General features: G+C 43.4%; 1 protein-coding gene across 1 annotated transcript in view; it reads right to left on the reverse strand.

The window, feature by feature from the left end:
• The window catches only part of ALK (ALK receptor tyrosine kinase), a 713,821-nt gene that overhangs the window by 71,044 nt on the left and 614,817 nt on the right, over positions 1-27,960 (reverse strand). Inside the window, exon 9 of the mRNA XM_049784231.1 lies at positions 17,474-17,643. Coding sequence (XP_049640188.1) covers positions 17,474-17,643 — 170 coding nt within the window. The remainder of the gene's footprint in view (positions 1-17,473; positions 17,644-27,960) is intronic.

The raw sequence follows: 27,960 nt of genomic DNA on the forward strand, positions 1-27,960 counted from the left end.
CATAATATACATCGAAAGCCCTAACTACTACATTGAAAAATATTTGGGACCAGTAAAGCGCTACCAAAATGCAGCAGGATACAAAATTAAGACACAAAAAATTTCTGTACAAAAATAGTGAACTTGAAGAGAAAGAAATTAAATTAAATTAAAGTCAATCCCTTTCAAAATAGTGTTTCAAAACATTCAAATATCTAGGAATCAACTTAACAAAGGAAGTGGAATAGTTTTACTGTGAAAACTAAATCACTGTTAAAAGAAATAGAAAACATGAGGAAAAGGAAAAACGTTTTCTTTTTATGGTTTAGAAGAATCCATATTAAAAATGACCTTCTTACCCAAAGCATTACATAGATTCGATGTAATACCCATTGCCATTCTAATGACATTTTTCAAAGACTTGTACCAAACCCTACTAATATTTTCATGGAACAATAAAACTCTCCACATAGCCTAAAGTTATTCTAGGGGAAAAATAGATGGCATTGAGTTTCCTAACTTTGAATTGTACTACCAAGCTATAATAATCAAAAATGCATGATACTGGAAGAAAGAGACATTTGCAGATCAGTGGAACAAAACTAAGAATATTGATTTAAACCCTGGTATTTTGGACAGTACACCTATGACAAAGGAGTAGATGAAATGAAGTAAAAAGTTTCTTAAAAAATGTTGGGAAAATTGGGGCCGGGCGGTGGCGCTAAAGGTAAGGTGCCTGCCTTGCCTGCGCTAGCCTTGGACGGACCGCGGTTCGATCCCCCGGTGTCCCATATGGTCCCCCAAGCCAGGAGCAACTTCTGAGCACATAGCCAGGAGTAACCCCTGAGCGTTACCAGGTGTGGCCCAAAAACCAAAAAAAAAAAATGTTGGGAAAACTAGATAGTTACATGTGAAAAATAAAAATTGGAATTGTATCTCTCATAATTCATAAAAGTAAATTTAGAGTGGTAGGAAGACCTCAACATTGGACTAGAACTCATATAATACATGGAAACAAACATTGATAAAACTCTCCAGGAAACTGACCTTATGGTACCTTCAATGAGCTGACAAAGATAACAAAACAAAAATAAACTATATAAAAATAAAAAGCTTCTGCACAGCAAAAAAAAATGCAAACTAAAATAAAAAGATACCCTACTGAATGGAGAATAGTTGTACACAATATGTCAATGTAAGGGCTAATATGCAAGATTTATAAATTATTCACAAAGCTAAGAAAAAAACATCTAACAACTCCATATAAAAATAGACACTTCCCCAAAGAAGACATATGTATTGTCAACAGGCCAATTAAAAATATTTATCAATACATTTTATTAGGAAAATGAAAATCTAAAAAAAAATAAGATAAATTCCCAAGCCAGCAAGACCATCATATATCAAAAAGTCTGTTAAAAACTAGTGTTGGTGGGATTGTATAGTAAAGAAAGAATCCTTATTCACTGTTGGTGGGTATGTCATCTGTTCAACTTCTTTGGAAAACAGTATGGAGATTTCTCATAAAGTAAGAATACGATGGCCAAACAATCCAATGATATCACATCTGCCTCAACACAAAAACATTAACGTGAAAGAATATATGCACATCCGTGTTCATTTGCAGCACTTAAAACAATAACCAAGACATGGGAATAATCCAAGTTTCCAGCTATGGATGAATGGTTCAAAAATTATATTATGATATATAGACATACAACAAAATATTATATATACGTATGTAAGAAAGTCAAAATCATGCGATTTAGCACTATATGGATGAAACTAAAGAGAACCAGTCAGTGAGATAAATACAGAATATTTTCTCTCATCTGTGGGATTTAAAGATATACACTAAGGGAGCAACAAATAGACAAAGGCAACATAACTAGAAACTTGGTTCACAGAACTGAGGGCAGGAATTGAGTGAGAGGGGTCTTTGGGACCATGGTGGAGAGAAGTGGGTACTTCGGTGATAGTGTTGGGATGATATATGCATGAAACTCCCCTCAACAGTATTGTCAATCATGGCAAAGAAGAAACAAATGGTTAAAAGAATGGGCCAAACCAAATTATTATAGGAGGGAATTTGAGGAAGTCTAACAAATGTACAAGTCACTTTGCTCTGAACCCTCATCGCTGTGTTGGGAAAGAAAGCAAAGCCATTAAGCCTCACTGACCTCGCTCTGCTGCTCCATTAGTCAAGGAAAAGGAAAGGCATACCAAGGGTCCCCCTTACTGAACTCTCAGACTGGTGCTATCTGAGAACCTGGCTGCTGGTCTCCTCTTTTCCTGGGCTTCACAGTAGTGGAGATTTGGTCCTTTCTCTGACTATGACGGACTTTGTTGATTTCTACAAATATGTCGTTTCTGATTGCACTGCGGGTGTTGCTTTCTCTCGTTTTTCTCACTGGGTAGGTGGAGGGGCCATGGACTTTGAAACTTGTTGCTCCCACAAACTTGGCAGGAGATCTCAGTTGGAGCTTGGCTGGGCATCAAGAATGTTGCCCCGACCCTCTCTTGCTCAGCTTGGCAGAGAAGCTGACTGAAAATTGGTCCTGGGGGATGATGGGAGGTCATCCTGCGGGAAGTGGGTCTGGAAGATGGGGGTGACCCTGGAATCAAGGGCTTCCAGTCTCACTGGGCAACTCTCAAAGCAGGAAGGACTGATGCTGCTCACGCAGAGCTGGAAGGAGGCAGTAGACTGCTAATAGGCAGCAGGTGGAAGGCAGGATTCGGACCCGCCCGCCTTTGGGATTGACAAAACTAATTAAGTTTCCCTAGTGATTTTAACAAGCTGACAAAAAGGAGTGTGTTTATTTAGGAAAGGGTATGGAAGCCCTAGAGAAAGGACAGAGAAAAGGCATTTAAGGGCTGGGTACTGGGTCGTAGATGCCTCCCACACTCCATTCTGCAGCCGGGGTAGGTGGGTGCCATTACTGCTTAGGAGAGTGCTGGCAGCTTTGGCTGCAAGAAAGACTCACTCCCAAGTGCTGGCACATCCCTCACCCCATCTTCCTTTTTCCAGCTGAGAACACGCCCCACAAAAGCCACAGTATCAGTCATAGTGCTTTGAATTTCTTGACAACTTCATTTGTTTGATGCTGTCATCCCTACAGGAACACACTAAGTTAATGGACAGAATGGACAGTTAACAACAAGAGCTTACTAAACCTTCTGCTATTGTATTAATGACTTCATTGGAGATAGATTAATTGTCATAACTGTACTTGGTACTGTACTTTGTTTTAATTTTTTTTTAAATTTTCTTCTCTTCCCTTTTCTTTTGAAGTTTTTCTTTCTATTGTTTTGTTTTGGGGTGACACCCATCCGTTCTCAGGGGTCACTCAGAAATCACTCTGGGTAGGCTCAGGAATCATATGGGATGCCAGTTGGCAGTATGAAAGGCAAACACCCTACCTACTGTGCTATTGCTTCGGCACCTCTATTTTTTCTATTTTTTAAATGTTCTCTTGCTTATATGAAAACAAACATATGTCAATTATGTGATGCATTTTCTTTAAATAGGTTAAAGGAAAGACTCATTCCAATTTCTCATTGTGCTCTTGACTTGCTAGGCAGAAGTCTCCAGAATGTATGGCTACCGGCAACTTGGGGTCTACATTTCTATGAGAGTTAGAGGTTTAAGAGAAAGGCCAGGTCCCTCACTCTTATCACCCCAGAATTAATTTAGTTATGGCTGAAGAGGACTGGCTGTGGATCAGGGATGGAGATGTCGGCTTTGGGTGGGGAGTCCCCAGGATCAGCACCCATGGGGATCTGCATGGACAGGTTGCATAAATACCTCCTCCTGGCTTGATGAGTCCCACAGAGTGAAGCCTAGAAGTGGGGCGGGCACTCAGAGGTTGTCTCCCCCCACCCCAGTCTTGGGAAGAATTGGCCAACTCCTGGCTTGGTTTCCAACCCCAAGCACAGTGGCAGCAGGGGCAGCATGAGAAATCAGCACATCTTGAGACTTGGCTGCTGGATCTGAATTCCAAGAAGGACCCTGAGTGGGGGAGAGGAAAGGAGCTGAATTGGCAGGTGCCCAGCTCTGTTGTCTGGACTGGGCAGCTCTGCTAAGGATCTCTGTAGTCATTAATTATTTCTGGCCATGTCACAGACAGGTCTATGAACCCTGCCACATGTGTGAGCCCCAGAAGGACTCAACGTGAGGACCATAACCACGTCTGTGTGCAATCACCACATCTGAGGGGATGTAAAACCTTAGCCCGGTTCCAGTATGGTAAGCTAAGTGGTGTCTTCCACAAGCATCAACAGTCAAGCGTGTCGCCAAACACTGTCAAACTGTCACCGAAACATCGACAACAGCAACAATGACAATGGCAGAAAAGAAGGCTAGGCATCTCACAGGTAGGCATATAAATGCCCTGAGGGAGAAGTCGTGTGTGTCTATGAGCATGTGAGATGTGCTGCACACATGTCTGTACATGTGTGCATGTGCGTTATGTGTATAAATGTGTGAATGTGTATGATGTGAGAGTATTTCTGTGCATGAATGTGAGAAAGAGTTTGTATACATGTATGTGAATATATCTGCATGTGTGTGCGCGTGTATATGAGTGACTGTATTGTGTTGAATGTGTAACCATGTGTGAGTGTCTATGTGTCTTTGTGTTCATGTAGGCATGCATATACATGTATGTCCTTTATAGGGCTTTGTTGCACATGTTAGTGTATATGGACATGTGAGTATTTGTTTGTGAATAAATGTCTGTATAGAATAAATAAATGTGTGTATATGTGACTAAACCTCTGTATGAGAGTGTGTGTGTGTGTGTGTGTGTGTGTTGTAGGGGAGCATTTGAGGCAGGCCTAACTGGTCTTTCTGAAAGCCAAAGAAAGAATCTCTTGTCAGCTGACTAGTCAGGTCCTAAAGGGAGACTGTCCCAGAGGTGAGGTGGGAACTGAAATGGGGCCAGGCCTCTCGCTTTCTTGGACAGCTTTCCACCACCCTTATAAGAACCATCTGGATTTATTTCTTAGAGCACAAAGCACCTGCTCCATTCTTTGGGTGTCTGGGTTACAACACTCCTTTTCAGACACATGGGCTCATCCCCTCTCCTTGGCAGCCATGTTGGGTGTGGCATGGAGGCTGAGGTGGTAAGAAGCGCCAGAAGTCTCTTGCACTCATCATGTACTTCTCATGAGGTGGAATCTGCAGGATGGAGGATGTTTCTGAAGGTGGTGAGGAGATCAGGGGAGATCAGGACTGAGTGTCTGGGGCGTGACTGGAAATGCCCTTGAGACTTGTTGGGCACTGCCTCAGTTTTCTAAGGCCTCTGCCAGGAGAGTATGTCAACACTGCAAATACATTGGCACCTGACTTCTAAAGTGGCAGACCTCTAACATTATCAAGGAAGTCTCTAGTTCCTGGGTCCTACATTCTATTTCATTTCTTATAGAAATCAGTGCTGTTTCAGGCTTTATTTCAAGATCTCTCTGACCCCTCTGTCTTGGAGCTGAGATAACTGAGTATCTGCTTGGAGAAGGCACTGTCTGCAGTTACTATGAGGCCAGAGAAGGCCCAAGAACAAAGCTGGAGCATGAGTAATGTAGGCAAACATGCAATGCAGAGTCTTCACTGATGAGTTGGCTAATGGCCCATTGGCTCTGTTAGATCTACAGCCATCTCTTTCCCCTGTGCTGAGACAATGGGAGATATCACAGGCCACTCTGAAGAACTAAACACCCAGGAACATTAATAAAAGAGTCACTTGTAGAAGTGTAAGGTGTGGTTGGTGAAGCTCATTAGGGACTCATGGAGATGGACTGTGGGCTCAGGACATAGTTGTCTGTGAAGATCACTGAGGTTTTAAGAGAATAATAGGAATTGAATTAAATTCTTCTTTGTGGGGTTGAGCCATACCCAGCTGTGCTCAGGGGTTACTCCTGGCTTTGAACTCACAGGTCATTCCTGATGGGCTAGAAGGGCCGTATGGGATGCTGGGTATTGAACCTGGGTCAGCCATGTGCAACGCAAATGACCTCCCTGCTCTGCTATTGCTCTAGTCCCTGAATTGGATTCTTTATCAGCAGAGAAAAGGGAAGAAGGGCCAGTGAAGGGTCAAAGGTCACCTGTGTAGTGATGGATGAAGCTGGACTTTGAGGAGTGAACTAAATGTAGTACATACATTATGTTGATTTCTAATGATGCATGCTTGAAACATGCTGCTAACATGCTCTGGGCTGAGAAGATAGTACTGGAATTAAGATAGTAAGGAATTAAGTTAGGCCTGAAACATAGTGTCTAAAAGGAAAATAAAGAAAGAGAGAGAGGAAAAATGTTCACCAGAGATAGGCAGAGGAGAGGGCAAAGGGAAGAGGGGAGAAGGAGGGAAATTGGGGACATTGGTGGTGGGAAATGTGAACTAGTGAAAGGTTGTTGGACATTATATGATTGAAACTCAATAATGAACAACTTTATAGCAGTGGAAAACAACTATATTATGAACAACCTTGTAACCATGGTGTTTAAATAAAGTTATTTTAAAGAGTCATGCCCTGCATGCATTCCATCCCTATTCTATCATCAGCATCCATGATCCCTCAAGCATCACAAGATACATAGACCTAGAGTTTCCCAAGCACCACCAGCTATGGCCCTGAAGATCCTGGGGATTGTATCCTTGGGATCAGCATTCAACCATCCAGCCTCATTGGTTGAGAATTGTTAGGAGTGACCTTGGGATAAAATGAGCCCCAGTTGGGAAGCCAAAATTAAATCCTGCTTTTCTTCAGTTATCAGCATCCCAGTAACCCCACAATCTGAGACTTTATGCTTAGAAAGAGAAAGTGCTAGAACATAGGCCTGTATTTCAGAGATATTGAAGGGTTAGGACAAATATGCATCTGTTGACTTGAAAAATTGAGCTGCCTCCCAAATCTCGAGCAGATCCAAACCTTCTCTAATTCTGAGGGGTTCACTTCCTGCCACTGTGAGCGCCCATTTTTCCAACCAGGCTCATAGGCTGGCTCTGTCTCACTGCTTTGCACTTGTGATGGTGGAAACTTAGCAATCAAAGGCAACAACTTGTCCCAAAAGTCACAGTAAATCACTGTTAGAAATAAGATCGAAAGCTCAGAATCATTAATCTATTCCTTGCTCCAATGATCTGAAGTATTTTTCTGAAAAAGTAGTAGGGAAAGAGTCTTCCAGAATTATGGGTGTTTGGTTTTGATTGCATTCAGTGATGCCTGGTTGCACATAACATTGCTGAGCCAGCAGTCACAATCTCCCCTTCTCCTCAGAGGGCCTCCATGGTTGTCCAGGACTAATGGTGCTGCTTGATAAGCATCAGGAGAAGGAGTCTCTTCTCCAGTTCTTGCTCTCCCATTTTGAGCTCTGATTAGGCCTTGGTTCATCTCTCATGAGAATCCCAACAGCCTCTATGCTCTGGTTTCCAACCACTATCTCTCTGCTCTCCAACTCTGCTGCCTCCAATCCAGTGTCTGAAACACTCATCATTATGACAATCCCATTGGTTACTCTTGAGCTCATATAGCATTCCTATATCCAAGCCTCTGTTTATCCTTGAAACACCCCTATCCTTTTCTTGTTAGCCTAAGATCCACACTTTACTTGATAGCCAACTAATTATGAAACTCCAAATTCTCAGTAGTGGAAGGGGACTTTATGTATGTTTGCTGACAATGTGATTATGTCAATGATGACCTTTATAGAAGAACCTGCCTTGCCAGGCCTCTGAATCTGAAATATTATGTCAATGATTTCCACATGTGGTCCAACATCTAAATATCCCCGTCACTAACGTGATATATACATATATGTTCTTTATCCAATTGATTATTGAATAAGTTCCTGGACTTAATATGTAATTGATTGAATCAGAAATTTTTGTACATGGGGTAGGACTGAATGTTGGACATTTTGGTGGTAGAGAAGTACACAATAGTATAAAGAAAACCATAAATAGAAACATTACTGTAAACATGTGACATAAACTATAATAATTGAAAACCTTGAAGTATCATAGTGGATCATAACATCAGCTAAGTTTGAGAATCATTATCCTAGGTTTTCTGCTTGTTTTAGATTTTCAAATTACTCCTTCCTATCACCCCAATTGCCTTATTTATTTATTTATTTTGCTTTCAAAGTGAAGAAAATTCAGTCTAGAAATTCTGGGATGATTTCTGCCAGAACATTAGGTACTGTTACATCCTAAAATTTTGGGGAAAATACCTATAACTTGTAATAAATCCTGGAATTGATTTCAGTCTTGAATCATAACAGTTCTTACAGAAAATACTAATCAATGCTAAGAGTAGTTTAAAAAAATTCAGAATTTTTAGCTGACACTGACAGATGTCAGAGATGGGAGCTGTATTCCTTGACTTATTTCATCAAACAACATTAGACAGTCTCTTTTGAAAAATCAAACTCATTATTACTTCCTCAGACACACAGCTAGACTGCATTCCCCAGCATTCCTTGCAGTTACGTGGGACTCAGTGCTAGGTAATGAGAAGTCAGATCTAGTGATTATTGAAAAAAATCTTCCTAAGTGACATTTATCCCCCCATTCTCTGCATAAATGTGAACTACTTCAAACTGGACAAAAGGGGGTGGGGGAGAAATAGCTGGCTTCTCAGATGACTAGAAATACAACCCACCAATCAGCATATTTATTTTGAATTTAATGTGAAATAGTTTTAAAAAATGAAGTTCTGTTGTCTTTGTCGTATTTTTATGTCCTCCAAATGAGTGTGATCATTCTGTCTGTCTGTCTGTCTGTCTCTTTCTCTCTGACTTATTTCACTCATGATATTCTTCATGTCTGTCCATGTAAAGCAAATTTTGTGACTTCCTTTTTTCTTACAGCTGTACAATATTCTATTGTGCAGATGTACCACAATTTCTTTATCCATTCATCTGTTCTCACTTGGGTTACTTGTATATTCTGGCTATTGTGAATAGTGCTGCACTGAATTTAGGAGTTCAGAGGGATTCTCTGAATTGTGTTTTTGGGCACCTAGGGTATATTACTGGAAGTGGTATTGCTGGATTATATGGAAGCTAAATTTCTAGTATTTTAAGAATTGTTTCTCCAAAAGGCTAGACCAGTCAACATTCTCACTGAGCAGTGAATGAGACTTCCTTAATTTCTGCATCTATGCCAGCACTGGTTATTCTGATATTTGAGATCTGTACCAGTTTCTGTTGATTTGAGATAATGTGATGATTAGTGATGTGGAGAATTTTTTCATGTTTTTTTTTTTGTCATTTGTATTCTTTGAGAAAGTTTGTGTTCATTTCCTCTTCTCAATTTTTGATGGGGTTAGATATTTTTCTTGCTATGTTCTACCAGTGCCATATATATCTTGGATATTAACCCCTTGTCAGATGGGTGCTAGCTTAGTAATCTCTCCCATTCCACAAGATGTCTTTATATTCTGGTCATCATTACCTTTGGATGCATCTTAATTTGATTCAGTCCCATTTGTTTATCTCTGCTGTCACTTGCTTGGTAAATGTCACTTTGCTCTTGGAGATGCCTTAGCTTCAATGTCAAGGAGAGTTCAATCTATGTTTTTGTCTATGTACCTTATGGATTCTGATATCCAGTTCTGATATAAAGGACTTTAATCCATTTTGACTTGACCTTGTGCATGGCATTACAAAGAGGTCTGGATTCATTCCTTTGCATGAAGCCCCTTAATTTTATAGTATGAAAATAATTCCCAAAGACAATAGAAATAAAGATCAGGAGGACAAGTTCATGATAAGAAGCTTGTTACAAAGGTGAGGGTAGGGGAGTGCAGTTAGGGCAGAGAAGGGACCACCATGACAAAGTTGGAGATGATCATTCTGGACAAGAACTGGGTGCTGAAAGAAGGTAAAGTGTTATGCATCATGCCCCTTCAACAACAATATTGCAAACCAGTATCTAAAATAAAAAGGGGAAATAAAGGAAGATTGAGAGAGAAAGAGAGAGTAGAATGGAATAAAAGCAATTGCCACAAAGGCAGGCTTGGGTGAAGAGGGGTAGGTGGGCTGGAAATGTAAGACATTGGTGATGGGAAAGTGCACTGGTGAATGGATGGGTGTTAAAACATTGCATGGCTGAAATTCAGCCACCAACAACTTTGTAAGGGAATATCTCATGCTGATTCAATTTAAAATAAATTAAACATAATACCTCTATGGCATCTGGAGCTTTTAGGTTGTTTTGGGTCATTTTATGCCAACTAATTCATCATGCTGTATAAATCTGACTCCTTTAGTGTGTTCAGTTAGTCTGAGGTGGTTGGGGAATGATAAACCCATTGTGGGGGTGGACCTTTTGGTACACTGAGTCCTGAGTGGGCTGTAACTACAACCAAGTCTACCCCTTGGCTCTGAGCAGGCTACACGCACACCCATTTGCTAGTTGGAGTGACTTTGGGGGTGAGTCCCATTCTACTCCTGGGTTGCTTCCCAGAGTGCACTCTGGCACATTGGAGAAGATGTCAGCAGGAGCACGGTGGAGGAGTTTCTATAGTTGATAGCCTGTGGTATCCTAATTGGTTTTGTTTACTTGGGAGCCAGTTGTGGCAGTGTTTACTCCTGGCCTTGTGCTCAGGGATCACCCCTAGTGGTGCTGAGGGACCATCTGGTGGTGCTTAGGATCAAATTAGGGTCAGTGGCATGTAAAGCAATGTCATGCTTCACATGGATGTAAAGCATCATATTGTGAAGCATTGAATATTTCACACCTGGACGTACTCTCCTCTCCCTGTATTCCTAATATGATCCCTTAGTGTCTCAGTTTTCCTACCTGAAAACGGGGACAAAACTCTGCCCTTGCTTCCCAGAAGGACAGTGTGGGCCCCTTGCTTATGAGCATGTGGAAACAGGAAGCACTCAGCATGGACTGCATGATCCCTGTGGCTCTGAGAACATGGGGGCAGAAAGAGAAAGAGAGAGGGTGGTTGGGGGGTGCACAGGCACTTCTGAGAGAGCAGAGCCTGTCCAGCAGCAGGGGTCCTTACAGAGGCTGCTTGCCACCTCTTCCAAGTGCCCCTCTTGCCAAGTGTAAACTCGAAGAAGGGGAGCAGGCAGAGGGAAGAGTGGACATGAGGGCTCTTTTCTGCTGCTCCTCCATAGCTCAGTACAGCTACTGCAGGGCGTGGCTCTTCTGGACCAGACTTCAGGGACGTGGACCTTATCCTTCATCACAGGGCCATCTGTCATGTGGCTCACAAAATGTATTTGGCTTTCATAACTTTGTTTGACATGGTGAATGAACACTTTGGCAAGTAAATGCTCTAGTTATAGGAACACATGGCATGGGGAGGTCCACAGGCCTGCTAACATGGTGGCTTGAAAAGATGGGAGAGATGGGGACACAGAAGCCCAGTAAGGCCAAGGGAGAAGGTTATTGTGCTGGTTGTGTGACAGGTGGCAGGTAGTAAGGCCAGGGGAGAAGTGGTCTATAATAGGAGCTGGGGAGGGGGGCTTGCAATGGCAGATTGATGAATTTGAGGGTGAGGCAAAGGAACGACACAGAAAATAAATTTAAAAGGAGAGTTAGGTCAGCGATTAGTGGAAGGGTTATGGTACTTGTCTTGCATGTAAACAATCTTTGAATTCCTAGCACCACATATGGTCCCCAGCCACCACCAGCTATGGCCCCTGAGCACAAAGCCAGGGATAAACCTTGCATATTGTTTGTTTGGCCCCAAACCCCTGTCTCCATGCTCCCTAAAAGGAAGCCTTGCTTATCAAGGCTTCAAGGTAAAACAATGTCATGAATAACTTCCTATTTCTACTACTTCCCTACAGCGGCTCTGCACAGAAGAAACAGATTAGTCCAAGGGTCAAAAGGAAGGTATTTAACCTCCTTGACCTCAGGATTCCTTACCACAAGGGGATAAATGATCATATTTGCCTCAAGTGACTGTTTTCAAGGGGACATGAATACATTTTAAGGACTTTTTTTACAGGGGCAAAGTAAATATTCAAAAACAAGTAATCTCTCTGCTCCTCTTTTTTAATTCTTCCCACTGTTGTATGAAGAAGTAAAGATTTTGTTTACAAGCACTTGAATTAAACACAATTCCTCCCCATCCACATTCAGGGCACATCTTTGGAACTCTCTCTTTCTCTCTCTCTCTCTCTTCCTCTCTCTCTCTCCACCTTTTTATTCACTAGGATTTACACTTCTTTCCTCAGATAAGAGAACATAATGGAAATGTTTTCCTCATTATTGAGAGATGCTGCAGAATGCAAGAACACTGTTAACTGCTGGCACCCCACCAAGCACAGGGGTTCTCTGGAGGAGCAACTGGAGTTGAATAGGAGAAAAATCTTGGTTCGAGGGAGTTTCCGGTCTTAGTACATTGAGATATAACTGTCAGTTTAACCAACCCTTTCTTGGAAAGATGCATTTCCGAAACATATTGCTTGTCTTTTGGGGGAAAGTATATAAAGGGGACAGGAATTTAAATACCTCCTGGGAAACATTTTTCTTGTTAGACTAAGTGGCTTGTATTCGGCCTAGAAAATGAGAATGTCAAAACAAAACTTGGGGCTGGAGCAATGACACAGCAGTAGGGCATTTGCCTTGCATGCAACCAACCTGGGACAGATCCAGGTTTGATTCCTGGAATCTCATATGGTCCCTGGAGCCTACCAGGAGTGATTTCTGAGTGCAGAGCCAGGAGTAACCCCTGAGCACTGCTGCGCGTGCCCCAACTAGCAAACAACAACAACAAGAACAACAACAACAAAACAGAACTTGCTCATGTGTGAGAGGTTATCAGATCCCCTTCGACTGTACAGCTCCAGTGATTTGTGTAATGTGATTTGATATGTGTGTGTGTGTGTGTGTGTGTGTTACAGCTCATCCTGTGAGGAGCAGAACTTGGCATTGGCTTCTGCTCTGTAAGCATGTCAACGCTTAGAAGAGGGTGGAAACAAGGTATTCAGTGTACTGCGATTTATGACCAGAAAGAGAAACATGGATGGGGAACAAGACTTGCTTTCTTCTGTATTGGCAAGAGGTAAATCTAATTCCAGCAGCAGAGCAGTGAAGAGGAAGGGAGCTGGGGAATTGGGAAGAGCGTGAAGAAAACTAGTTCTATGTGGTAGATGTAATGAACTAACTTTTAATGTACACATTAAACCAATGCTTGAACTGATGCTGTCCTTCAAAATTACCTTGAAAGCCTAGATCTGTATTCCAGGGATGTTGGCACTGTTTAAACATCTTGGGCATTGCATTTGGAGATGTTTCTTATTACCCTTTATAAGGTGGCTGCACAGTTAATCTCACTTCATAATGATGACAGACTATGACATTAGGTCTATCACTTGGCCTGCTTGTAAATAGGCAGAGGAAAGATCATTCCATGAATCAGTGTGTCTCTGGCATAAAAGTCTTTATGGATCTAGCAGATTTCTGAGCCAATGCTGAGTTGTAGGGCTGTGTGGTAGGAGCAATAAGAATAGAACACATTGCTCTGAAGTGCTCAGCTCTACGTATCTCTGCTCAGAAGGACCAAGGCACAGAGTGAAGATAAAGGGTTTTCTTAGAAAGAGCTTCTGATAGGAAAGTGACCAGCACAGCTCTCGGGCAAGTTGTTCAAAAAAAAAATTCCTTGTTACAATAGTCAGAGGTGCTGTTTGAGGCAAAGGTGTTGTTTGATATATAGAACACTCTTCGGCTTATTATTGAGCAGAGGAAGAAGGTGAGATTTATTCAACGTGTGAACTTCTTAGTTTAATTCAGCTGGGATTTGGAAAAATATGCCATTTCCCTCAATATATCGTCCTGTCAACACATATTTAATACGCAACACGGAACACATGCTCTGTGTTAGTCATGGTACTAAACATGTGGGAAAATGATGATACAGAGAAGAGGCCTTCAGCTTGCCTTGTTGGCGTGTGTACAATTCAGACATTAGATGCTTATAAAAAACAGTAGAATGTGGCATATTACTAGCATGTTTCAAGACTGGGGAGAATATATGAATATATTGTATGAATACAAGAGAGTCTAAGAGTTTGGGGAGGCTGGTACAAATGAAGCCGAGCAGCAGTTTGAAGGATAGAAGAGCAGTCTAGGAGGAGAAATATTAGGAATCATAGCATTGGAAGTAAGGACTCATCATGGTACAACAGAGCAAGAAATGGAAAGAGGTTCCTTGGTAGAGAAATAGAAGAGAATGGTATAAAAATGGGAGTAGCATTGGACAGGAGCCACTTCTCTTGGGTTATAGCCACTGTCAAGTAACTATAACTCTACTTAAAGTAGCTTCGAAGATACTACTGCATTTTTAAGTTATGGACATGGGGGGGTTAGAAATGAGGTGACTTGAGATAATTTGAGAGAACAAAGCTCAGTTAGAGTAGATAAGGGTCTACTAGGACAATGATTGTAGGAACTGATAGTAGGAACAAGAACTTGGTGCTGCAAGGGGAGAAAGTGACATGCAAGGCATCCCTATCAATAAAAGTGTAAACTACAGTGTCAAAAAGGAGAGGGAGAGAGAGCAAGAAAGTGACTGAGACAGAAGCAAATTGCCTACCCTAAAGACAGACTAGGGGGTTTGAAGGTTGAAAGGGAAACAGGAGACATGGGTGGTGGGAAAGGTGTACTGGCAAAGGCTGGTGTACATTGTATGACTGAAACCCAACGATGAACAATTTTGTAACCACAGTGCTTAAATAAAGCAATTAATAAGAATGATAATAATTAAAAACTAAAAGCTCCTGCCTCTCTGAGGACTGAGTCTAGGAAATTGTTCATGAGGCAGGTGCTGAATAGCTGAAGCCAAGACCTGACTAAGTGCATTTCATGATCATAGGCGGTGGTTGGTGCAAGGTTCAAGATGTTAATTCCTACATAGGGGATGAGAGGATGGGAGTTGGCATTTATTTGTCTCATATATTTTATGCTTCATTTCAGCTTGTCATCAGTTTTTACTTCCTCTCCCTTCCTCCAGCTCTTTAAATTTTCAGGTAATTTGGACAGCTGTAGCTCATCTTCCCTGGGAAAAAGAGGGAAGAATATACCTCTCACCCCCACCCCCATCCACTAGCAACTTACCATAACTCTACAGAGCATCAATTACAACAAATTCATATGAACACTTATGCCCTGTTAGGACTGGATGATTGGTTACTATTGTTCAGTTGGCCATCACAATCTCTCTGAGATAGTCAGTGAGTGAGGGAGAGTTATTCTATTATTCTCTCATATGATATTACACTCTATTATAATTCTAGTAAGACTCATTAATGGCTAAGCATTTATTGGGGTCCAGACAAATTCACCAAGCACCTAACTTCCCCAAGCCTAAGGAGGAGACTCTATTATCCCTGTTTTATAGAAAATGGCTTGATTTGGAAGGTCAGTTGCTATGAGTTGTGCTATTTAGTCAAACTATCTGAAGCAACATAGCTGAGGAATGAGGGTAGAAGTTGTAGAAAGTAAAATTCTTTAGTATCTACTATCTACAGACCCAAGAATCATTTTATTTTGGCTAATAAGGACACCGTGAAATTATCCAATTATTAAGGTCTTTCTACAGAGGAAATGTTGGGGCTTAGTGCAGTTCAGACAGTGGCAGATACCTGAAAATTTTAAGTTACTGAGCCAGTTTTTAGACTACAGCCAAAGTGCTTTCCCCTCAGCACTTTTTTGATCTGAAGGGCCTGTCTCCTTAGTAGTCTAGTGGGTCGTAAGTATGTGAAAGCCACTTTTCCTCCTGGGCTTGGAGACCTCTTCTCTCCTTCCTAACGTGGTGGGGGCTGTTTGTCTGTTAGAACTTGTCAGTGGCTCCTATTAAGGGGGTGAGGCACTGTGGGTTTATCACTGCACACGCGGTAGGTCACAAGGCATCATCAAACCGAGCCAGCCCCTGGCTGAGTCCCCCTGGATAGTCTGGTCTTTATGTCAATATGGAGCACCTCAGTCTGGTAAACAGGGATGGGGGGCACAGAGAACAAAGTCTCCTTCCAGTGCAACTCGAGGGGAGGTGAACAAACAGAGTCAACATCTTACTTTCATTTATGTCCTCACAGTTACCAGGCAAGAGATTGGCTGAAAAAAAAAATCCCTTTGATTCATCTGAATTAACTTAGCATCTCCCAGGAGAAAGGACTCTGACCTCACCTTCCTGTTCTCCACCCCCTTGTCCAAGACCCCACAATCACACAGGACAAAGGGCAGTTTCTAGGGAAGGGAGAGTCCCCATTGCCATACATTTACTTTAATAGGATCCATTTTCCCGGAGGGTCACTGAGCAGGGGGCTTGTTCAAGGCTTTGATCTTTAACCCACAGACATCTGAAGAAGTGGAAAGCCGGGACTCAGAACGAGGATAGTGGCTTCTTCCTTTGGCACAGCATGAGCTATGCACTCTAGCCAGCAGCCAAGAGCTGTGAAATTTGGGGGAAGTGAGGGCAGGATCTGAAACCCAGTTTTATGCTTGCCATTCTGTGTTGGAGGAAACTAAAACAAAGACTGCTCTGAATCATTGGTGCGACCCCAGAAAGATGGCTTTGTCTGCATATCCACTCCCCGGCTGGCTGGCTCCCTTGATAGAAGTGACCTCTGAAGCCTCCCCTTCCCCATGGGGCTAGTGCAAATTAGCACCTCATTGAGGACCCGGAATGACCCACACTCACTTTCTAGTGTCTCCTGAGTTGCTGGAGCCGAGCAATGCTCCTGGATACCTGCAGGTGGCAGTCTGGTGCCATCTTGAGGAGAGAGGTGGCAGCTGAGCTTGGCAACTAAGTTCAGAGCTGCAGTAAATGGAGGGTATGCTAACTCCGCTCTCTCTAGGTTTAAGGATGGAGAAACAGAAGCCCCGAGAAGTTGAAGGACACAGGGGTCATTAGTGATAGGATGCAAAGAGGAACCTGGTAGAAACTGGTGTACTGTGGAATTTGTCATCAACCTGCTATACAAGGATATTTGACTCAATAGAGAAACAGTCTGGGGGTCTAGGGGTAGGTGGGACCTGGTGCCAGTCCTCTCACTGGTGTCAACTTGCTGGTGTTTAGTCAGCTAGGTTCTCGGTTTCTCTCCTTGTTGGGGCAAGATGGTAAGGCCTGACTTACCATGTCACAGGCTTAGCTGTTACTAAATGAAATATTAGATGGGACAGGTAAGTGAATTCTATTAAGTGAGAGAAATGCAATATAATGCCTAGGTAGTCTGATGATGACATGGGAGTTGGGTCAATTGTGCTCAGTTTTCTTTCTTTCCTCTCAAGGCAGATGCAGGTCGGAGATGAAGAAGAACATGTATATGAGCACTGAAACTCCCCAAATGTCACAGACTAAACTGTGATTCTACCGGAAGTGGACGTGTACATGTCTGTCTGATCATGTATGAGTGCATGAGTGTGTCTATATGTGCCTTACTTGATGTAACTACTGGGGGAAGGAAGACCTGGTTCTTTTCTGCACTTTGGCAGATGGAGGAGAAGGGGATGATGGGAGGGTAGGAACCTACCTGTCAGCCACATCCAGCAGTGGCAGCACCGTCCACTGCCATAGGCTCAAGCCTTCATTGGTGGCCACATGCCAGACTGTTCGGCTTTGTTCCTTCCCGGTTTTGTTCTCCACTAGCACCAAGGATACATTTCCTCGCAAGACTCCACGGATGAGCCAGGACATTCGGAGCTGCAGGGGACAGAAGTCAGAAAGACATGATGTTGAAAGGTGGCTGTGGGTTCCCTTCCTGGAACTCCCCACTCAAGCTGGCAGAATTTTGTTGTAGTCAGCCCAGATCTGCTCAATGATGAGAGTAGGATGACCACAGCTATATCTTGCTTAGTGTTGTGCAAAATGACGTTGGCCTATATTTTTTGGTCCTGGGCAATGGAAAAAAAATGAATCATTGTAGAGGTTGAAGGCATTCTCCTAAATATCACAAGACCTTGGCTCCTAGATGCTATCAACAAAACAGGGAGAATCACGGGAGAGATGAAACATGGGTTAAGTCACTTGTCTTACTCATGGCAGACCCTGGTTAGATCTCTGGCACTATATATGGTCCCCCAAGCACTACTAGGAATGCTTCCTGATCATAGAACTGGGAGTAAGTTCTGAGCACCACTAGTTTTAGCCTCCAAACAAAGATATCAAAGAAATATGAAATGAACATACTAAAGAGCCTATTCATGTTATCTGAAGGGTACCATGAAACACAGAGCTAACTGGACAACTGGAGTCTCTCTCTCTCTCTCTCTCTCTCTCTCTCTCTCTCTCTCTCTCTCTCTCTCCGTGGCAATTGGCAGGCAAAGGGGAAACATGAATCTGTTATCCAGAGTTTTCCACCTGGCTCTCTTTCAGAATGATAGTGTGGTGCCACTTTGCTGAAAAAGAAGCTGCAGCACTGCATTTTTATTGTGTTCTTACTGAAAGGTGTCCACAGCCCTGTTCCATAGAGACGTGACAGGGAATGGTAGCTGACATTTCTAGGAACATTTACAGACAATTATGCCCAGGGTTTGTGCACTACACAATAGGTCTCTGGTCTTTGTGTTGATCAGAGATCATATGTTTTCTAGACACAACCCATAAACAAAATTGAAAACTTAGAACAACTCTTGCATGTCATTGCCCCAAACATCCTTGCTCAGATCCTATAATAATAAAAATAAATGTCATTGTTGAAAAGGAGGGAAACATAGACTCTCAGGTGTGCTGAAATTTTTAATCAGTAAAGGCACTTGTCTCGTCTCTGGATCATTGTTTAAAGACTCGCTTCTCTGTAAACCAACCCCTCTCTCAGCCTTGGAGCTCATACTTGACATCAGGTGGTCTTAAAGCTGGCCACAAGCCCTCTGCTTCCAAGGCTTCCACTGGCTGGGGAGAGGAGCAATTTGTACTACCTATGAGATCCAGAACTAGACATACCTCTCCCAGATCCAGAGGGGGGTATATATTAAAGAGGCCACCTTGGCATTTTCTGGACCAGGTGGTTCTGGGATGAAGTCCAGACCTTCTGCTGGTCAAGCATATGTACTACCTTGCCTTATCTTCCTGGTCCATTCACTTGCATATTTTCCTCCTCCTCCTCCTCCTCTTCCTCCTCCTCCTCCTCCTTCTATTCAGTGTTTCTTCCTCCCTAAATTGTCTTCAGTGGAACCTCCCAGCATGAGTTCACATCTCACTTCATCATGGCTGTTCATTGTTTGATTGCCCTATCTAGATGTCCTCCCTGAACATTTGGATATTGCCCGTTGCTACTGAGTCTTGGATCTCAGCCCAGTGTGTTAGGTGTGTGTGTGTGTGTGTGTGTGTGTGTGTGTGTGTGTGTGTGTGTGTGTGTGTGTGAGGTGCCTCTCACATGCTCTCTGTTTTGGTCCCTGACTACAGACTCTTGTTGATCTGGATTTCGATGAAACGTACTTGTTGCACCTCAATGCTCTGGATGGCTGAATGCCGATTCATTCACTGTTGATTTCTGAGCTCACATAACACAACAAGAGAGTCAAACCTCTTTCAACATTGATGCTGTTGCCTTCAGGTCCCTAAGTCCTGATCCTTTTTTTTTTTTTTTAATTTCTACTTCATTGATAATGAGGCTGTCCACCAAAAGTACAATCTCTTTCAGCCTTTCTTCTTCTTTCTCTACTTCCTCCTCTTCCTCATTCTCCAGAAATACCCTCTACTTTCCTCCTTTCTGGTCTCAGAGCAATTAGTTTTTATTTTTGGGTTTGGTTTCTGTGCTACATCCAGAGGTCTTACTCAGATCCTACGCCTGGCTCTGTACTCAGGAATCATTCCTGATGGGAATTGAGGGGGCCACACAGGGTGCTGGGGATCAAACTCATGTTAGATACATGCAAAGAAAGCAAGCCTCTTGTCTTCTGTATGACCTCTATGGCCTGTGTTTTTATTTCTTTCCTACATCAAACTACTGTGTCTGCCAACTCCCTCTGGTGACTAGTCTCCCTCCTCACTTCCCCCTCACCCTCACTCAGGGACTGCTCCTCTGGACACCCGTGCTTTCAGCATCTCTCTTTCCACAAGCTCCTCTGTCTACAAATAAAATCAGCTTCCAGTCCTCCTGGTTCATATCCTTTATTTGATTTTTCCAGCTCCTCTGACTTGCAACCTCTTTATTTTTGTGCCTCTGCTCAGAAATAAACATCTAGAGGAACTGGAAGTGACTTCGATTTCCTGATGCCTGTTCTCGTTGTAAACTCTTTCAAGCCACCTTATTTCTTCTCCATGACTCTAGCAGAGTGACACTCATGTCCTTTATAACCTGTTCTCACACAGACTCCTGAGGCACTTTTCCTCCGCTCTTTCAATCTACTTTCATGCCATCTATCTCTGCTGCACTTGCCCATTTATTACTGTCAAATGTAACTCGCCCTACTTTTTCATTCCCTACCAATTTCTATCAAGGCATTCACCTGCCGCCATGATCTAAACAAGTGAACCTTTTAAACATTGGATGAATATTTGTTGTTTAATTTTATTATTTTCAGGGTGGAAAGGTGATACCTAGATATGTTTGGAGGTCCTCTTCCCAGCAGTACTGGAAGAACCCTGCAGTTCTAGAGATTGAATTTAGGGTTCCATCATGCCAAGAATACAATCCCTAATTTTGATATTTCATAATTTAGTATCTCAACTTAATAAAGAAGGTGATTTTTCATTTGGTATCATTTTTCTAATCTTATCAGCTATATTTTAACATCAAAACATGTGTCAACAGTCACCACTCAAGCCAAAACATGCATTGTCTGGTTTTCAGTGCTCTAGTTCTAGAAATAGATGAAGAAAGAAGTCAGATTGCCAGCTGGCACTGAGGGAGAGGCCAGGTGCTCTGCTGGCCACCCACACGACTTCATTCATAGAGTCTGGGAAGGTGATAGATCCAGGTGTCTTTCATTGCATAATTGTTATCCATTTTATGCCAAATATTCTTGCCCCAAAGTGGGATCTGGCCATTATGTGAAGCTTTCAAAAAGCTGGGCTGGTATTGCTTCAAAATCATCTAATACTGAACTGTCTTTGGTGAAACGTCAGGAAGCGTGACGTATTCATGACTCTATGGTAAAAGTGTGGCCATAATTATGAGATGAACATGGCAGATGTTCTTCCTCAGGAGACTAATCATCCAGAGAGTCTAGGCCAGGGGTCTTCAAACTACGGCCCGTGGGCCACATATTGTATTTATTCCCATTTTGTTTCTTCACTTCTAAATAAGATATATGCAGTGTGCATAGAAATTTGTTCATAATTTTTGTTTTTACTATAATCTGGCCCTCCAACAGTCTGAAGGACAGTAAACTGGCCCCCTGTTTAAAAAGTTTGAGGACCCCTAGTCTAGGCTTTCCCAAGCTACTTCCCACTTGTAAATCTTCTGAGGGGATTCAGACCCTGCTCTGAGAGTCAGCCAACTTATTGCTGTTCCAAATAGGGGTCTTCAGGCCTGTATCATCAGTGTTCTGTGCGAACATACTAAGGGGGCAACATTTCGAGCCATACTCCCCACATACAAAATCTGCCAAGAAACATGAGATTAGAGGCACAGAACCTCAGCCTCTGTGCTCCATGACTTATCCCATCGTCTTGTCCCAGAAGCCACTGGAATTCTTTTATTCTCCATGATTTGTCAAGTTATCCTTGTATTTTTGCCTGTGAACAATGGAATAACTTGGACTCTGTGCACCAAAATAGGAAAAAATGAACGTGTAAGCCTTGAAGCCTCAGATCCCCCATGAGCCTCGATTTTTTCTGTACCTACCGACGATGAAAACTATACCTCCCCTGCCTGCCTTCAAAGGTGGACTCTCTAAAGATGAATAACATGGCAGCACACACAGACTAGGAGTGAAATGGTTAAACCCTTTGCACATTTTGAACTGGCTTGTGCAGATGATGCCCACCTGGGGAGCCCTCCCGACTCCCCCATTTGAGCTCTGCTCCAGATATTCTGATTTAATTGGCCGTGGGAAGGTCCTGGCCATCAGAGGCTTCCGAATCTCACCAGATGATTCGAAAATGCAGTCCAGGTGGAGGCCACTGGGAAGATGAGTCTACTTAGGGCAGAAAGTGGCCTGGCCTTCTCAGTGAGGGGTCCACTTTCCTGTTGCACTTTAAGGGAGAGACCACCCTAATAACTGAAAAGTGATTTCATGTGCCCACAGTCACCGGGTGCACAGGAAGGGGAGCTATTAATTTTCTCTACAGGAGGGAGGACACTGCCAAATAACCCCTAGGATAAATGGCCAAGAATAACACTGATGGTTGAGAACCTCCCAGACTGAGTAGATGCAGGAATGCCCTGATGTTGCCCAATGGATCAGAAAGCTTCACACAGACCCACAGGGCAAGCTTCGTACTAGTTTCTTCATTAGAAGAACTTCCTCTCACAATATGAAGCTCACCACAAAGAGTGGCGCATGCAGTTAGGGAAATAACTACACTAACAACTATCATGACAATCTTAATGAGTGAGAGCAGTAGAATGCCTGTCTCGAATACAGGCAGAGGTTGGGAAGAAAGGAGGGGGGGCATTGGTGGTGTGAATGTTGCACTGGTGAAGGGGGGTGTTCTGTTTATGACTGAAACCCAACTACAATGATGCTTGTAATCAATGTGTTTAAATAAAGATTTATATATAATAAAATAAAGATTTTACATATACAAAAAAATAGAACTTCCTGCACCAGCCAGTTAGTTTCCTGAATACCCCCAGAAGTTGCTGCTCAGGGCCAAGTTTGAACACACCTGTTAGGGCCCAATTTCTCTCTTCCAAAACAAAACTGCAGATTGATGTTCATTCTTCTGAATTTCCCTTATTAAGTTGCTATATCTAAGTGTACAGAATACTCAGAGAAGACTGGAGGCTTGGGTACACACCAACCCCCATCTACAACTCTTCCATTTTCCTTTGGTCCTGGGAGTCACAGACTCTCCCTTTGAAGACATTTCAGGTAGATCCCTATGTTAATGACAGTCAAGGTTCAAGAACCCAACATAGATAAAAACACACTTGGGAAGCAGACTTTAAGAAGATGGGATTCAGGGATGGAAGACTGGTACAGCTGGTAATACATTTGACTTACACACAACTGACTCAGGTTTGATCCAAGGCACCCAGTATGGTTCTCAAAGACTGTGATCTCTAAGAGTGACCTCTGAACACAGCACCAGGAGTAAACTCTGATAAATGCTGGGTGTAGCCCAAAATAAACAGAAGAAGAAAGGAGAAAGTAAAGGAGGAGGAGAAGGAGGAGGAAGGAAGGGAGAATAAGAGATTGTATGTGAATGACCTCTATGACGATGAAGTGATTTGCTCATTGACTATCACGTTCAAAAGCTGTCCCAGATTTGTGCCCTAGTGTTGACTCAGGTCACCCAGGAACATGCCTCTCCCATGGCCTTTAAGCTCATGCAAATGCTGAGGCTCTGCTTGGTCAAATGAGTCCCCTTGTTCATTTAACTCCAATGCTGAAGCCCCGAGTTCCATACTACATTCTCCCCTTTCCGCTAACCCTGTTGTACAATAGACAAATTATATATCCATCTCTTTGGGGGTGCATTGTAAAATTGATTTAGTTGGGGGTCACACAAGGTGGTGCTTAGGGGCCATACCTGGCCCTGTGCTCTGGAACTATGCCTGGAAGTGATGAGAGGATTGACCATAGGAGATAGAAGTTCAACCACAGTCATTGTTATAGTCACATGTAAGTACCTTTATACCTGTCCTATCTTTGCTGCTCTGGCAAAGTTGTTTCAAGGCCAGAGTGATAGTACAGTGGGAAATGTGCAAAAAAAAATTGCCTTGCATGTAGCTGACCCAGATTAGATCCCTGGCATTCCATACTGTCCTGTGCACCCAGTGCATGCAGAACTAGAAGTAACGCCTGAGCACTACCAAGTATGGAGCCCAAGAAAGCAAAGAGATCAGAAATGAAAGATCTCGGGCCCTATCCTAAACTTTTGGCATCAGAATGAAGTTTTTGGTAAGATCTTATTCCAAAAATGTCTTCCTAACAGGAGAACCAAGGAGAGAGAGCAGAATAGCAGATTTGAAACCATTTATAAACTCTAGTCCCTGCCAGATAATAGCCTGTGTGTCTCCGCCTGCACGTAATGGAAATATGGGAAATTAATACTTGTTTATTCTGGATCCCACCAGACACATCGTGATAGAGATAGTTTATAAATGGCAGCTTGGCTAATATTCTCCTTTACATGCAGACAGCAGCCGAGACACGTGAGCGAAGAAGATCCAGGCCACGCCAGCAGCGCCGATGTCTTCTGGCTCTGGCCGGCCCCACACAAGTGTTCTTCTCCCTCCCACTCAGCAGGGCCTCCGAGACTTTCCAATTATGTGCTCAGTGTTTGTCATTTTATTAATTAACGTTCTGTATGTAAAGCAGGCCCGGCATTGTGGCCAGGCCTGATGCTATTATTTCTCTCCTGGCCCTTCCCTCCTCTAGAGGTAATTACTGTGATTTTATGTCTAGAATATGCTCCATGTCTGCTCTGTTTACCTCGTGGCAACTTCACAACAATTTCTTGAACTCATGAAAAAAGGGACAGCAGAGCCTTTTGGGCTGAGATGGGGCAAAAGAGACCCAGTGTCACTAAGTGACGGCCATTTAAGCAAGGAATGCTCTCCCCCAGATGGAAGCAATGCTTTTTGAGGGCAAGAACTTGAGATTTCTAGAAGGATCCTGGCTTCTAGCTTTGCACACAAAACTGAGAACAGAATTTCTCAGAACAAATAAGAAATTGAACTGGGTAGCAGGAAAGATGTGTGTGTGTGTGTGTGTGTGTGTGTGTGTGTGTGTGTGTGTGTCCTTTTTAAAACAATGATGCTGAGCCGGAGAGATAGCACAGCAGTAGGGCATTTGCCTTGCACACAGCCCGATCGAGGACGGATGGTGGTTCAAATCTCGACATCCTATATGGTCCTCTTTGCCTGCCAGGAGCAAATGAGAGAGCAAATGCTCTCTGCCAGGAGCACAGAGCCAGGAGTAATCCCTGAGCACCACTGGGTGAGACACCCTCACCCCCAAATGATGCTGAAATAGAAAACTTATGGAGAGAGAATGTAGTTTTGAGATCGTCTCTTCACTAGAGGCACCCCACAGTCTGCATGGCCAGGACTGGAATTATAGTCAGGGACACCAAAGCTCTAGATGGAGAGTAAGAGATCCCAGGACTGAGATTCAGGGGTGAACTCGCAATTTCGAGAGTTCCTTTCTCCAACACGCTCTCGTTCACTTTGAGAATATTGATTCCCTACCAAACCCAGTGTTTCTGTACACCATCTTCTAGTTCACCTGGAAAAAAATAAACACCAACTTCCTAGCTATAAATAGCCTAATGAAAAATCAACCAACACAGCAAGAAGCAGGCCAGATGCAGATTTGTGATAACAAGAAAGAAAAGATGCTGGCAGACACTTGCAATTATCGAGACACAAGAAACGCTGGAATTCTGGCCAGGTAGAAGGTATCTAAGATTGAACTACTTCAAGGAAGCAGCACCCCATGCCTGCTACTTGTGGGACACCCCATTGAAGCTAGAAACACCGGCAATGGATCTAAAGGCCCGCCTTTGTAGAATCACAGCAAGAAAATGGGACTGTTTCGATAAAGATACTAACTGTGGGATGCTTGGCTGATGAAATTATAGCATTTAAAAAAATGTTTGGTCTTTTCTCTCATCCCTAGAATTTTTACAAAAGAAATCATTCCTTTTTATAACAAAACAATAGACAACCAATAAGACTACAAGAATAAAATTAACTTCAGGTATACAGCCATGAAAAACACATTTATGTTGATAGGGAAAGCTACAATATCAAAGAAGATCGCTGAATTTTTATGTGCTCTGATACTATATATGTAAAAACCTTTATTTTTTGTGCCACTGAAATTGACATCTAGCAATCTGGAAGGAACTATATCAACATGGCACCAGGGGTTATCTTTGGGGGTTAAGATTGTGAGTGATTTCAATTTTCCTCTTCTTTTTTTTTTTTTTTTTTTTTGGTTTTTCGGGCCACACCCGTTTGATGCTCAGGGATTACTCCTGGCTAAGCGCTCAGAAATTGCCCCTGGCTTGGGGGGACCATATGGGACTCGGGGGGGGGGGGAGGGGGATCGAACCTTGGCTAGCACTTGCAAGGCAGACACCTTACCTCTAGCGCCACCTCGCTGGCCCCTTCCTCTTCTTTAAAAAAAACAACTTTATTTCTTTGTTTGTTTATTTATTTATTTACTGGTTTGGAGGCCATACTCAGCAGCACTCTGGGGCTACTCCTGGCTCTGCACTCAGAAATAGTCTCTGGCAGGCTGGGGGTCTATATGGAATGATGGGAATCAAACCTGGTCCTTTCCGGGTTGGCTGCATGCAAGGCAAATGTTCTACCGCTGTGCTATCTCTTTGGCCCATTCCTTCCTTCTTTGCTGTGCTTCTTAATGTTTTACAATGAACATAGAGCACTTTTGTGATCAGTAAAATGATAAAAGTTCTATTTAAAAAAGGCAGAGAGAAGGGCCGGAGAGATAGCACAGTGGCGTTTGCTTTGCAAGCAGCCAACCCCGAACCTAAGGTGGTTGGTTCGAATCCCTGCATCCCATATGGTCCCCCAGGCCTGCCAGGAGCTATTTCTGAGCAGATAGCCAAGAGTAATTCCTGAGCCCCACCCCCCCCAAAAAAAAAAAGGGCAGAGAGAGATGTTTTCCATGTTCTGGGAAAGTGGGGAGGAGAACCTTGTCTGTTGGCCTCCTATAGTAGGAACATTTCCCTGGCTCACCTGTGAGCTCTGTAAGAACTAGTAGGGCCAGAGTGATGGTGAAGCAGTAGGGCATTTACCTTGCATGCAACTGACCTGGGATGGACTGTGATTCAGTCCCCGGCATCCCATATGGTTCCCCAAATCAGGAGCGATTTCTGAGCATATAACCAGGAGTAACCCCTGAGCATCACTGGGTATGGCCCCCCAAAAAACAACAACAAAAAATAAACTAAAAAAGAACTAGTGGGACCTTCTGGAGATATACTGGGGTATCCACCTGTACCCAGCAACAGGATGTGAAGACAAGCAAATCGGTCTTCACTTGTGTCAGAGCCCAGGGCCTCAGCTACACTTTTCTGAGATGCAGGGCATTGTGTGGACAATATGTGGGTAGGGTTTGTGGGTGCTGTGTGTAGCTACTGTGTAGATAGATGTTCTGTGTGGCACTATATGACCAGCCCCCCAATGGGTGCTTTCTCAACTTGTCTGTTTCTCCTTAGGGGTCTCAGAGCAGGACCCGGTTTCTACCCTGGCAACTGCGACCAGGTCTATACCAAAGTGGGCAGATCAGCAAAGCAGTTCCCACAGCTGGGCACCAGTTCTCTGCACTCGGGGAGGGTGCGGGAAGTGACAACCTTATTCCAGACCAAGGCCACGAGGCATCTGGGAATAGCTTCTCCTTCCTGATGTGCGAAATTGCGAGAGCATGTGGGGTTCAGAATAAGATGTGTGGGGCCCAGACAGCTCCTGAGTCACCAGTGACAAAAGGTGTGGGGCCCCTTCCTGACTCCAGGGATGAGGGACACTGGGTGGGGTAGGGGCCTGGAACTAGGATGGTGGGGACACTAGCCCCAAGATGCTTTTGAGGCTTCCCAGCTCCCTTGAGGCAGAAGATCCACCCCTTGCTCCTGGCTGGTCAAAGCAGAAGCAGAAGCTGGATCAGCCTCGGCTGCTTCCTGATTCCACAGTGACTGGCCGTGAGTCTCTGGATGCATTTACTGCCTGCCCCACCTGGATGGGCTCCCTAATTACTTCCAGGTTCTGCTAAGTCCTGCTCAAGGCTCTCTAGGGCTTCAGACATTCTCCAAACCCAGCCACCAGCCTTTTCTCCTCCCAGCTTGCAGGTTCTGTTTGTCAGCTCATGGGCTGGATATGGGGGCATGTAGTTGAGCCCCCAACTCACACACACACACACACACACACACACACACACA

This window comes from Suncus etruscus, chromosome 12 (assembly GCF_024139225.1).
Source record: "Suncus etruscus isolate mSunEtr1 chromosome 12, mSunEtr1.pri.cur, whole genome shotgun sequence".
NCBI lineage: Eukaryota > Metazoa > Chordata > Mammalia > Eulipotyphla > Soricidae > Suncus > Suncus etruscus.